The sequence below is a fragment of the Psammomys obesus genome, unplaced genomic scaffold (genome assembly GCF_907164565.1).
Source record: "Psammomys obesus unplaced genomic scaffold, mPsaObe1.curated_primary_1811, whole genome shotgun sequence".
NCBI classification, from domain to species: domain Eukaryota; kingdom Metazoa; phylum Chordata; class Mammalia; order Rodentia; family Muridae; genus Psammomys; species Psammomys obesus.
Window position 1 is genome coordinate 14,500,012 of NW_026596244.1, and position 12,412 is coordinate 14,512,423.

The window sequence follows — 12,412 nt, forward strand, 5'->3', positions numbered from 1 at the left end:
GGCCATTTTATTTATTGCCTCTATACCTGTATATAGAAAATACAGGTTCTAGAGGGCCTGTATTTTGTTCTTGGTGTTTCCCAAGGGTCTGAAATTGGGACTAGTATATGGTAAACAGTCAATAAGTATTTGTAGCACAAATGAAAGAATGGTTTTATCAATAAGGAAGCCAAGATTGAGCAAGGCCAAAGGATTTCCCCAAAGGCACAGTATAAAAGTAACCTTTAGTCACCTGTCTCAGTTGTTGTCTCCGAGGCTCACTGCCCATCTGCTAACCTAGGCCTAGTCCTGGAAGCTTCTAGCCTCTGTACAATCTAACCTAGGCCTGGAATGTTTTCAGCCTCCGAGACTCACTGCCAAATGAGCTCACCCTTACTTGAAGCAGCTCCAGGAAGGCTGGTTCAAACTCCTCTCCTAGCTGACTTACTCAATCTGGCTTCTCTCCTGGCCTCTGAAATGCTCTGCTTGGCCTCACACTAGCTCCAGCAATCTGCTCTAATCTCCTGGCTCCTTCCCACTCTGTCTTCATCTGAGTCCTCTGCAATGTGTCTATTGCTGTCCTTTAAGCAGCTTCCCTTTCCTCTCTCTTCTCAGGAGACTTGGGCGTATTCTATTCTGTCAAGTCTTCCTCTGTTTCAGCTTCCCTTTCCTCTCTCTTCTCAGGAGACTTGGGCGTATTCTATTCTGTCAAGTCTTCCTCTGTTTCTGCCACTCAGTCAGGCCTCACTTTCAAACACTGGTGCTTCCTCTGTGAACTGTCTTTCCCTTCACTGTTTGGGGTCGAGGCATGCACCACCCCCCCCCGGACCTAAGCTTTTCTCTACCTGACACTCATTTGCTTGTCTCTGTCTCCTGGATTAAAGGCATGTTTGTGTTCCAGCTGGAATCCACAGACCTAGAAGGTCTCTGGATGTGTTCTCATGCCAGAGCAGCCTTGTTCTGAGTTAACCTTCCTCTACAGCACAGGGACTGGAGAAATGTTCAGAGTCCATACCCCATACAAAGCCACTCTGCGTCCCGATGGGCTTGATGCTGAGCCCGAGTGTCTTCTCTGAGGTGCTTGTGGGTCAGATGGGCCCAGAGGTGCTCCCACCCAGCTTTTCTGCGTGACATTGCTAAGTGCCTAATGGCGAGGCCGTCATGGGGGTTCTGAGGAAGGCCAGGTGTCAGCCTCTACCACAGTTCTGAGAAGCCAGCCCCTGCTGGGGATGTTGACAGGCTGCTGTTTGAAAAGGTGCCTCAGTCAGTGTCCTTGGGGAAAGCAGGCCATTAACCTGAGTCTCAAAATATGCACTGTCCCCAGGATGAGGCTGCATGGGAGCAGCGGGAGAAAGCTTGTGTGGAGGTAGACCAGACAAGCTCCTGGCCCAGCTCCGGCTGCTGCAGGTTCCGTTCTCCCCGGGAGACTGCCTCTGTGCAGCTAATTACGACCAGTAAAGGAAATGAGAAGCGTGTGGTAATGAACTGATTTTTTTTTCTCTTCCCCCAGGTGCTGTCTTTGCAGAGAACCGATCCTTTGGATTTAGAGCCCTGGGGCCTGGCAAGACCTACGGAGCCCAGCTGAATACGCACATTCTACCATCAGGTCACGGCTAGAAGAGCATGCGCACCAGCAGTGGGGTGTGGGGTGTGTGTGTGGGATGAGACTCCCGTGAGAGACGCCACAGCACTGCTACCCCAGACAACCGGCATTTGGACAGCGTCCTGCAGTCCAAAAAGGCTTCTGTAGACCTCTGCCCACTGAGTCCTCACAGCTTGTTATGGATAGGGGCAGGTAGCTCGGACAATCATGAGATTCTCCTGTCATGTATCACCCAGCTATACACACACTGTTTAGCTTCTTACCTAGACCTCCTTCTGGAGTTCACACTTCTTGAGCCCCTGGGCAATTACTGACATTTCCCAGATGTCTTTAAGATAGGCACAAAGGACGGAAATGACAGATGCCTATTTTACTCTCCTTTAGTCTGAAAAGACTAGCATGAACTGAGGTTTCAGATTCCAAAACTAAGCAGTTTCAACAGGATGGAGACTATCAGCAATCTGTTTAACATAGGAAAAGAGAAAGATGCACAGACGTCCTTTTCTTGAGAAAAAAATGGTGGGAGCAGGATTTTAACATTGTGTTAATAAGGATAGGAGAAACTGGCTTATAATAACAACCACAAAACATCAGCATCCTGGAATCTAGGGCTCTGAGGCGTGGAGCCCTCTTCAGCACACACAAGGCCTTTGATTTGACTTCCAGACAACTCCAAATCAGTATCTTGGCAAAGTGAAGATTCATTTCCCCCTCAATACCCATCTTTCATCATGAATTGACAAGAGCTCCACTTTACAGAATCACTCAGGGGCCCAGGCAGGAGCCACTGTAAAGCTCACCGCCTGAAGCTGAAAACGGGCACTTGGAAGCTCTTTGCTTTAACAAACATCAGCCTGGGTGGGACCAAGATTTCGATGTAAACTGAATAAACAAATCAATTAATAAACCCATCAACTCCTAATTCAGCCCCACAAGGTTCTTTAGGCAGGACAAGAGACGGCATCTCTGCATCAGCTGTCTGCTGGTTCACTTTAAGACTGTGTATGCAGCGTTCTGCCTGCAGGCCAGAAGAGGGCGCCAGATCTCACTACAGATGTTGTGAGCCACCAGGTGGTTGCTGGGAATTGAACCGGGGACCCCTAGAAGGGCAGCCAGTGTGCTTAACCTCTGCACCACCTCTCCAGTCCCTTCTTTACTTTCGATCACCTGTTTATTTCTACACGCAGGCATGCTAATCATTCATTCAGTGAGGAGCTATCACGTCTGTCTTATCCCTGTCGGCGCTGAAAGCCCAGACATCGCCCAGTGGACACCCCCCAAGCCCATCAGGTGAGGGCAACTGTGCACGGGTGGTATGGCGCTCACTGGAGCAGAAGCGGCCATCTTCTGGGAATCCAACTGGCCCTTTCAAGGGGTGACAGTGAGCAGGACTTCCTTGGAGCGAGAACACGCTCGCCACAGCACCCTTTCAGGACTGCTCGACCAGCCAATCCCGCAGTCCCCCATTTAACCTAAGCCTCACAGAACTGCTCTGTAAGCTTGTTCTTCTAACTGGGCCACGCTAACTAGACCTCTTTATCAGTCCCCGACTTCTTGACTGTTGTATTGGTAGGAACAGCGGAGCCGCTTCTTTCTCCCGGAATTTCTCCAGCACGCACGAATCAGCTCACTGTGCTGGGTGATGAGATGCCTATCATTACAGAGCAGTCATGATGGCGCACACCTGTAATCCCAGCACTCGGGGGGCAGAGCCAGGGGACTGTCACAAGTTCCAGGACACCCGCTCTACTCGGAGTTCCCGGCCACCTTGTACCTTAGAGTGAGACCATTTCAAAATAAATAGACATCTAGATATATGATAAGCTAATGCATCGCCTCCAGCTACTCTCCACTTCTTAAGGTTTATCAAACATGGTGACATATGCCTTTAATCCCAGTGCGTGGGAGGAAGAGGCTAGCCAGGACAGCATAGTGAGACCGTGTCTTTGGTTGGTTGGTTGGTTGGTTTTTCAAGACAGGGCTTCTCTGTTTAGCCCTAGAACTCACTCTGTAGACCAGGCTGTTCTTGGACTCAGAGACCCACCTGCCTCCGTCTCCCATGTGCTGGTACTTAAGGTGTGGGCCACCACACCTGGTGAGACTATCTTAAAATGAAACAAACAAATCAACAAAACCCCTAAAGAGCAAAAAGAGAAAGTGCTTATGGGTCAGGCACAAAACACTTATGCTCAAAGCGGAAACCGTAAGTGTAGATCAGGTTGATGCTTCTCTGAGTTAGGCAAACATTTTAGGGTGAGGCCTTTTCGATGAGTTCTCCAAATAAGTAAACTTGGAGAAGAGAAGGTCCGGGACCTCTGTCAGGGCAACAGCGGAGGCAGGGAAGCAAAGGCGCACGGTCTGACGCCAGGGGAGAATGATCTGAGGTCGTATCCGGGAGGGCTTGGATGGGAAAGCGCAGAAAGGCACTGTGAAGCTAGGCCAAAGGCTGCTGTCCTGGAGCCTTCAGTAACTTCCGCGAGGGGCTGGAGCCAGGACGGGATGTTCTACACAGAGGTGAGTACGGCCTGTGTGGCCTTCTTGGGGCTCAGCAGGTGTCCGCCTTGGACACCCGCTGGGGTGCCTCAGCCAGCCGCCCTGAGCGGGCTTCAGAGGCGCACAGTGCAGGCTGCTGCCCACCACCGACCTCTGCCGGCCTCGCTGGAGTTTTGCCCTGCGCCCCACCCACATCATTTAATCAATGCCGGTGCTGCTTCTTTACATACAAACAAGCGACTGAACAATGACAAACGATAATGAAGAAAGCCCTGGACTGCCAGTTCAACCTACCTGAGTCTGGGTTCACCCTGCACCCGGGCCTCTGGGCCTTGGCGCTCCAGCCCTGCGGCCGCTGCGCTCTCCTGGAGCAAATCTGCTGCGCTGTGATCTGTAACTTTTTGGAAACGGCTCACATCTGCTCCCCCGTCCCCCCCCCCATCCCGTCTCTGACACCTGATGAACGTGGGACTTGAACTCTAGCACTGAGCCGTAGCCCAGCCTTCCACGCTTTCATTTCTGTTCGGTTCCTAGCTGTGCTCCGTGCTCCTTGTGTGTAAAAAGCTCCCAGAACCCTCTTGACTTTCCTCGCCCATTAACAGATGAGGACAATAAAGCATGGCCGTCAGGGGGAGACTGCTCTTTACCAGGACCCCAGCCCGCCGAGCCCCAGGCCCCGCGGGGTCCGGCGCGCAGAGGCAGAGGCTCCCGCCGCTCCATCTCCAGTCAGACCTGGCACCCAGCCCCTGTCCTAGAGCTGCCGGGACGTTCACAAACGGCCAGTGACATGCTCAGGAGCCGCCTGGAAGTGCGGATGCGCAACTGCTGCACGCTCGACCTTCGACCCCTCCCACCCCAAACCTGAGCAGGCGTAAACGTAACTAATTGCTCACGCACTAAATGACACAAAACATGGTACTTTTTAAAACATTTATATTTTATATATATATATAAAATTAAATATATAATATATAGTGTGCTCGAGGCTAAAAATATAGTACACAATATTTTTCTTAAAAAAAAAGGAAAAAATGTCAGAATAGGAAAAGGTGTAAAGGACACACAGATACACATTGCTAAAAAATCTATGATGGTTTGTCCTAACAAAAATACTTTTTTTTTTCTTCTCTTAGTTGTCACCATGGATCCACTTATGAGGATTTTGGTAGAGAAAATTCAACCGGCATCAGAAATGCAGCTGGTGATCCCAGGAATGACTGGGGTGGACAGCTGGACCTGGGTGCCCTGCTAAGAGGAGGCAGCTTGGCCTTGTGGGTCACTTTGCTAAGGAGCCTATGGATTTGATTGCATCCACAAACTGAATGCTTCCCTCCCAAGTCCTGTTCTCAGGGCGATGGACAGCTCCTGAAACCAACAGAAAAACCTGGCTACTGCTTCCCAAAGGCCAGTCGTCAGGGCAGTGGATGGACTGGGAAGGGCAGCTCTGTGCACGCAAAGCTGTCAGCAGAGTTAAGAGCGAGCTTGACCAGGGCTTCCTAGTATGACCTGTGTTTTGGGCAAGTTATCTTCCTCTGGGAAAGGGGCTCCCTCCCAGCACTATAGGGAAATGAAATGCTGTACCCTCTCTAATCCACACCCTGCCAAACCACGCTCTTTAGTCCTATCGGCTGGCCCACTGGTGTCAGCGGCAAGCTGTGGACAGTTAGCCAAAACACACTGTCTTCAGGGGAGAGCCACAGGGAGAAGGGAATGCTATGTTTAGGTGACAGTTTTATAGTTCTTTCACAGGTCAGCTGGGCTGTCCTGTGACACTAGGCTCTATAGGTGTAGAGCATGCCTGGGCTCTGAGTCCACAGAAATGGCAGAGCAGGGAGACCAGGTGTTTCGAGCCTGCAGTGGCTTTGGGAACTCATGTAATTCACCCACAGGGACAGAAGTGCTCCCAGCAAGATGAGCAGGTGATCACATCAGTAGACATTATGTATCCAAACAAGGTCTTTGGCTTTAACTGAGTTTCTGTAAATCCCGATGGCCTAAACATTGCCATATAATGGGCCAGTTGTAGAGGGGCCCTGCAATTCCACCTTAGGGGCCCAGGAGCTCCACATGTCAATAGGAGGGGTGTGCCAGCGTGCCCTGTGTCACCCAGAATCATGCTGGCTGAGTTCATCTCTTCCATCTTAACCCAGACATCTGGGAGAGCTGAACATCGCACCCATCCCTGGTTCCTTTCCTTTCCCCCTAAGGTGTTTGCTTCATGCACATTCTGTGGTTGGTTTGGGGAAGCAGGACCTGCAAGCAGGCTGGGCTCTCTACAAAGGGTTGGGCTTATCCAGGGCTACAAGAGCTTCTCCCATATGCAGAGTTTATGTCAAAACCACCAACCTCTTCCTCCCTCTACCAGCTTCCCTTTCAACCGACAGAAGAGGCTCAGCTGCCCCTACTCCTGGTTTCTGGTCTAAGACCGCTGGGGTCACAGGCTTCACCCTGCCTGGCAAACAGGGAGTTGTCACTGGGACAGAAGCCTGTTCCTGAAGACTAAGTGGAAGGCAGCCTTCCTATCTCCCCGTATGTGCTGCGGTCTGTCCACAGGAAACGCACCCTCCCATGACCACAGCAACTGCTGACGCTAAGAGGAGAGCAACGCTGATAGCTTTGTTTCACTCATGTCAGGGCGGCGGGCATCAAGGACTGTGTGGTTAAGAAGCTCCTTCTAGCAGGCCAGGCCTCACTTCCATTGCTGATTGCTCCTGAGGTCTTACGAGGAACAGGCAATCCCCAAATGGGCCTCCCCAGCCAAACACAGGTCATACAGAATAGTTCTAGGCACAGACCAAAAGATGGAGACAATGAAAACCAAGAGGTCAGATCTCGGTAACTCAGAGTGAAAGCTGCAGGGTGGAACCCTGGGTCTCTTGACTCCCGGTTCCTGGTTCCTTCAACTAAAGCAGCAACACTCGGGGCGCTTAGGACCACCAAGTAGCAACATGCTGGAAGACTTTAGCTTCTAATGGGGGAGCAAAGGGGCCTCCAGCTCCCCCATAAGGAATTCCACTGATCTTTCAGCTGGGGCCAGCTCTGATTCTCACTCACTGTGCCTCGCATGGCGCTTGCTACCCACAATTCTCCTGCAGGGCTTGACCTTAGTGATGCTCTTGTTTCCATAGGCAGGACCTACTACTTCAATCAGAGAGAAATAAACGAATCAAGCCAAACCCCAAAGTGACTATTTTAGAGCACACTGCTGTTTAGAACGACACAACTCTGTTTAGACTCCAGAAGTGTTTGGGTCACCATGGTCTCAGGGGTCACTGAAAACCTGCATGTGTTCATCACCACAAGAAGCTGCAGTGTGAGCACTCTGCCCCACTGAGCTCCGTGAAGGGGCTCTGCATGGGGAGTCCTCTGAGCTGGGGCATGGCCACGCGCCTGGCTGTGCCGCACAAAGCACCCGCTCTGTGCGGATACAGCGAGAAGCAGGAGTTGCCTGCCAGGCTGGAGATGGAACTCCCTGATCCCCGGGTCCTCCCTGGTCCTCCTCAGAGGGAGCTAGCTGGGAATGTCACTCCACAGGCCCATCTGGATCAGTGATGGACCGTGGCTGATGAACATGTAACTCATTAAAGTAAACACGACTAATGAATGGTGACCAATGAGAAAAGGCAAGGAGTACTCTGGAATATTGCCTCCCATCACGCAGGCCCCCGTGGGGGTGGACAGTAGACCCCTGCCGGTCTCTTGGGAAGGCGAGGCTGAAACACAGGTTACAGATTCTCTTTGGTCAGCGGTGGAAGCGGGGAGGGGTGTGGAATGTGTGTGGCCGTGTGTGCTTGTGGGTGGGAGGTAACGCGGTCTATGGAATGCAATGCCTACCGTGTTCTGCACTCAGGTCTCCATCCAGGTCACTTCCCGTCCCCTCATCTGCCTCTCCCGGGGTGCTAACGGCACAATCTGAAGCCCACACCTTCCCTGCTCCCCACACAGGGAGCACCACAAACCTGACACTCAAGGCACTGAACACAGAAGAAGGGATCTGACTGATGGGTACAGGGTGGCTGAAATGTGTCTGGATATAGCATCTACTGGCCAACTCCAGGCAGTCTCCAGCTAGGGTGAGGAGTTAGATGGGGTGGGCTAGAACTGGAGGCACGGACACTGCCTAACGCTGTGGGAATCCACCAGCGTGCAGGGCAGGTCTCACCATTTGGGTGTACATAATAGATTGAAAGTGCTTGGAGACTCGGGGTAATAATGCAAGGTGTTAAGAGCCTGGAGGACAGGGCCCCTTTCCTCTCCACAGGGACTTGTATATAGTGGGGGATGCCCCTACAGCTTTTCTTTCTGAGGTTTTTATTGCCTGTGAAAAATAGCCCCATGAAGAGCAGTCTCTACCCCACCCAGCCTCAAGGGTTAATGCCACCCAAGTGGGGCAGAGAACACACAGAAGGACGCTTGTGTGGCTCCCACTAGTGTTGGGTCTGGGAACTGCCATGCAGTACACAGCATGGCCAACCATTCTTCACTCTCACCCAGGACACAGCTGGTCCAGCACAAAGCTGAGAAGAAAAGCAGTGCTACCGGGAATTCTGGAGCCCTCATCACAGAAAGCCGTAGTAGCAGCCAGGGTGACTGGCATTTTTGACCCCAACTGACCAAGGGCTGGATTTGAACTCACTGTCCCACCTGTAATCTCCTGAGATGGGAAGATGAACACAGGTATAAAGAACTCAAGCCGGGGACTGGTGGGCTGTCCCGAATTCCAGCTGCTTGGACTGCAGCCACCTAGGCCAAAGCCTGCCCATCTCAGCGTATCTCCAACCCACTATGGGAGACCAGAGGAGCAGGACAGAAAGGAACCAATAAAATATGCCCTTCTCCTCTTCTCTCCCACCCTCCCCTCACCCCAACCTCCACCTCCCTGTCCCCTTGGGTCAGGTAAGAACAAAGGTCAGAAAAGACATCCTCCTGAGGGAGGAAAGGGCAGGCCCGGGGATGGGGCGTGCACGGAGCGCCATCCTTGGGATGGGGTGTTCCTGGGAGACCCGCTCCTTATTTGTGACGGCAGGAGAAGGAAGGCTGGGTCCAAGAAAGGCGCAGTGAGCGATGTCCCTGAATGTCAGGGAGCAGTGGCAGGCCTTCTCCGCTGGCCGGCGGAGACCCCGGGCCCAGCGCCTACACGTGAGTCTGCATGCGTTGCTGGAAGCGCTGGCCGAAGTCCGAGTGCTGGGAGGTGTAGGAGAACCGCGTGGCCGTGGCGTACTTGCCGATGGGGTCGTAGGCTTCGTAGGGGGTCCTCTCCAGGCCAGAGGGCGGGGCCTGGGGGTAGCCTAGGCGGTAGGTCGGATACCCAGCTGCCCCGGGAAAGGGATGGGAGTTAAACTTCTCGTAGTTCTCGTAGGACAGCTGGCTGGTTGTATCGGTGCCACCTGGAGCAGAGGGGCCAGAGGGTGTGGGCTCTGTGCCATAGTCAGAGGCAGGGGCCCGGCTGTACGTGTTGAGCTGGGCATAGCCACTGGAATGGGAGAGACGGGATGATGGGCGGCCGTCAAAACGGGTGGGGCCGGGGGCTCGGTAGTCCGCATAGAGCACCGCCCTGGAGGACGGGCGGTCTTCGTGAGCGCGCACATTGTAGTAGCCATTGGTGGGATCCTGGGGGTGGAAGCGGAGACTCAGGGAGTTGCCTGCAGTGGAACAGGGCCTCAAATGGCCTTCTGCCCACATCACACCCTTCTGCCCAAGACACCCCATGTCACCCAACAGCACTGTCTTCTGTTCCTCCTGCAGACCTCCTGACCACCCCTCCCCACGCACACCCTCCGTGCCAGCCAGCCAGTGCCCGGGCCTTCCCACCTTCATCTCATACTCTTCCCGGGTGTCGATGGTGTCACAGCGCAGGTCCTGCTTCAGATCCGAGTCATCCTTAAAGGACTAGAGCAGGATCGGGTATCAGGGACAGGCGTGACTTGTGTCTGACGGTCTAGGTTGAGGTAGGGCTCCAGAGGCCTGGCTCTGAGCGTCAAGCTAAGTGTGTAAAATGTCTTGAATATGAAACTGCCTCATCTCAGTAATGAGGAGGTTGAGCCAAAAATATCTACAGATTTCCTCCTATGTGAGGAAAGGATGAGGCAAAGGGAGTTGGAGGGGAGGGGAGAGTAGTACAGTATATACACTGTCCGCACGTGCGTGACAGTGTATATAAGGGAGCTCGCATGGGCGTGCCACTGTACGTACAGATGTGAGTGTCTACCCGTGAGCAGGTTGGGTGGCAGGAACACGTTAAACTCACTGAGGAAGAAGAGGTGACAGGGGATATTAGAACTATCAAAACTGGCCTTGTGTACAGGAAGCGCCCGCTCACCGAGTAGATGGTCTTCATGACCCGAGTGGCCGTGGAGATGCTGGCGGCGTCGTCCTCTCGGTCAGAGTGCATCGTGAGCGGCTCCCGGTTCACCGTCTCCACCTTGATGTCCAGCTTCCTCAAGGTCACGTCCTTTCGACCTAGGACGGGGAGATGCGGCTGGGCCCGGTGCTGCCCACCAGTCTCAGAGGAGCTGGCTTCTAGCCCCACCCCCGGAAGAGACCTGAAGGGTGAGGTCAGGGTGAAGGGTTTGCCGTGGCTGTGCATACTCACTGCCTTTGCGACGTCGGTAGAGGAAGAACACTAAGGTGACAAAGAAGAAGATGACCAGGATGCCAGCGCCGATGGTGGCCCCAGCAATGATGCCCACGGGTACCACCTCTAAAGACGGAGGAGGAAAAGAGCAGGCATGAGGGAGGAGCTGGGCGAGACCTGAAGACTCGCCACAAGATACTGGGGCAGCTCTGGACTGTGTACAAAGCTAAGTTTTGCCTGAGCTGGGTTGTGTTGACATCCAGGCCACACCAGAGAAGATCCGGGCTGAGTCAGGGCTGAAATCTGTGCTTTACTTTAACCAGAGTTGACATCAGGGCAGTTTTCCACCCTTGCTCTCTGCCTCAGAGTTTTCTCTTCCTCTGTTTGGCCCTCCCTCCTGAGCTGGCTTTTGTCTGAAGTCAGCTGTCTCCAATCTCCATGCTATGACCTCTGCTCCAGCCTCCTCTGCCACTGTCTCTGCCTGCAGGGCTGTGAGTGCTGGATCTGCACTATCCATCTGTGGCTCCTCTTCAACGCCCCAACTTCCTTTAGCTGAGGAGATGCCCAAGAATTCTCCCTTTAGCCTTCTCTTTCTCTCTGGAACTACTAGAAGATCTGGTTACAGATCTTTCCCCCTGAGCTTCCTCCTAGCTGAGCCTCCAAATTACCCTTCTCTGTTCCCCATACCCACCCTGCAGGTGTCTTTAACCAAACCTGAACTATTGGCTTTCCTAGGCATTCTCCAAGGGTCCCTCAGGGTCTCCAGATCTCCCTTCTCAATGACTACTTCTCAAAAACAAATGCTATTTTCCTTCATCAAGCACAGCCATCAGAGGCTAGCTGCTTCCTTCATCTTGCCTGAGGTACCTGGAGAGAACATATCTCTTCTACAAAACCAAAGGGGCCTGAAGGGGTAGGGGAAGCTTTGAATTTTACACAGATATCCGTTCCATCCTCTCAAGAACTCCATGGCATAGGTGGTGTTCATCTGCATATGTTGTTCGGTTTTCCCCTGTCTGGATTCATCTGTCTCTGCTATATCTGCCCTTCACTAAGAGGAAAGTTTCCTGTGGGCGGGGAGAGGTTCCGCTCACACTCACGCCTTCCGAGTTGGACGTATAAAGATGTTCAAGGAACTTTTACATAAATTAATTAGCCGACGGACCACTAAAGGCAGCTCCTGGCAGAGAGGCAGGGAGTTATCTTGCTTTGAACCTTGCTATAGAAGAGAAGCTGGAGCCCCAGGCCCTCCTGGGCAGCCAGCACGCTGACCTCTCTCCTCCAGCTGGATGATGGCCGTGCCTGGCCCGAAGCTGTTCCAGGCGGTGCAGTTGTAGTGCGTCTGGAAGTCGGCCTCCATGACGTTGCTGATGGTCAGAGTGGACAGCACGCCGCTGCCCGAATTAGTCCTCTCCACCGTGTATCTCTCCAGGGTCCCCACCTCCAGGAAGTTCTCCTTCCATGCCCACGCCTGGGGTGGGAAAGGCAGGATAGAGGCAAGACATGAGCACGAGGAAGAAGCATATACCCAAGAGACACCTAATCCACTTTCAGGAAGCTTCAGCCCAGCACATGTGCTGTGCCCAGGCCAACAAACCCACACCCCAAAATAACCCAGCTACCCACTACCACACCAACTACTACACAGCCACCACACCGACTGCTACACAGCCACCACAGCAACTACCACACCAACCACCACAGCAACTACCACACCAGCCACCACAGCAACTACCACACCAGCCACCACACCAACTACCACA

At 53.1% G+C, this 12,412-nt stretch overlaps 1 protein-coding gene across 3 annotated transcripts in view; it reads right to left on the minus strand.

The window, feature by feature from the left end:
• Window positions 1–5,057: 5,057 nt before the first annotated feature.
• Kirrel1 (kirre like nephrin family adhesion molecule 1) overlaps window positions 5,058–12,412 on the minus strand; it is an 85,028-nt gene continuing 77,673 nt past the window's right edge. For all 3 annotated transcript variants that reach the window (XM_055596641.1, XM_055596640.1, XM_055596642.1), the window contains 5 exons: window positions 11,922–12,120; window positions 10,668–10,775; window positions 10,395–10,534; window positions 9,887–9,964; window positions 5,058–9,685 (listed from right to left, as the gene is read on the minus strand). In XM_055596641.1, the coding sequence (XP_055452616.1) occupies window positions 9,209–9,685; window positions 9,887–9,964; window positions 10,395–10,534; window positions 10,668–10,775; window positions 11,922–12,120 (1,002 nt within the window). In that variant the 3' untranslated portion in view covers window positions 5,058–9,208. The remainder of the gene's footprint in view (window positions 9,686–9,886; window positions 9,965–10,394; window positions 10,535–10,667; window positions 10,776–11,921; window positions 12,121–12,412) is intronic.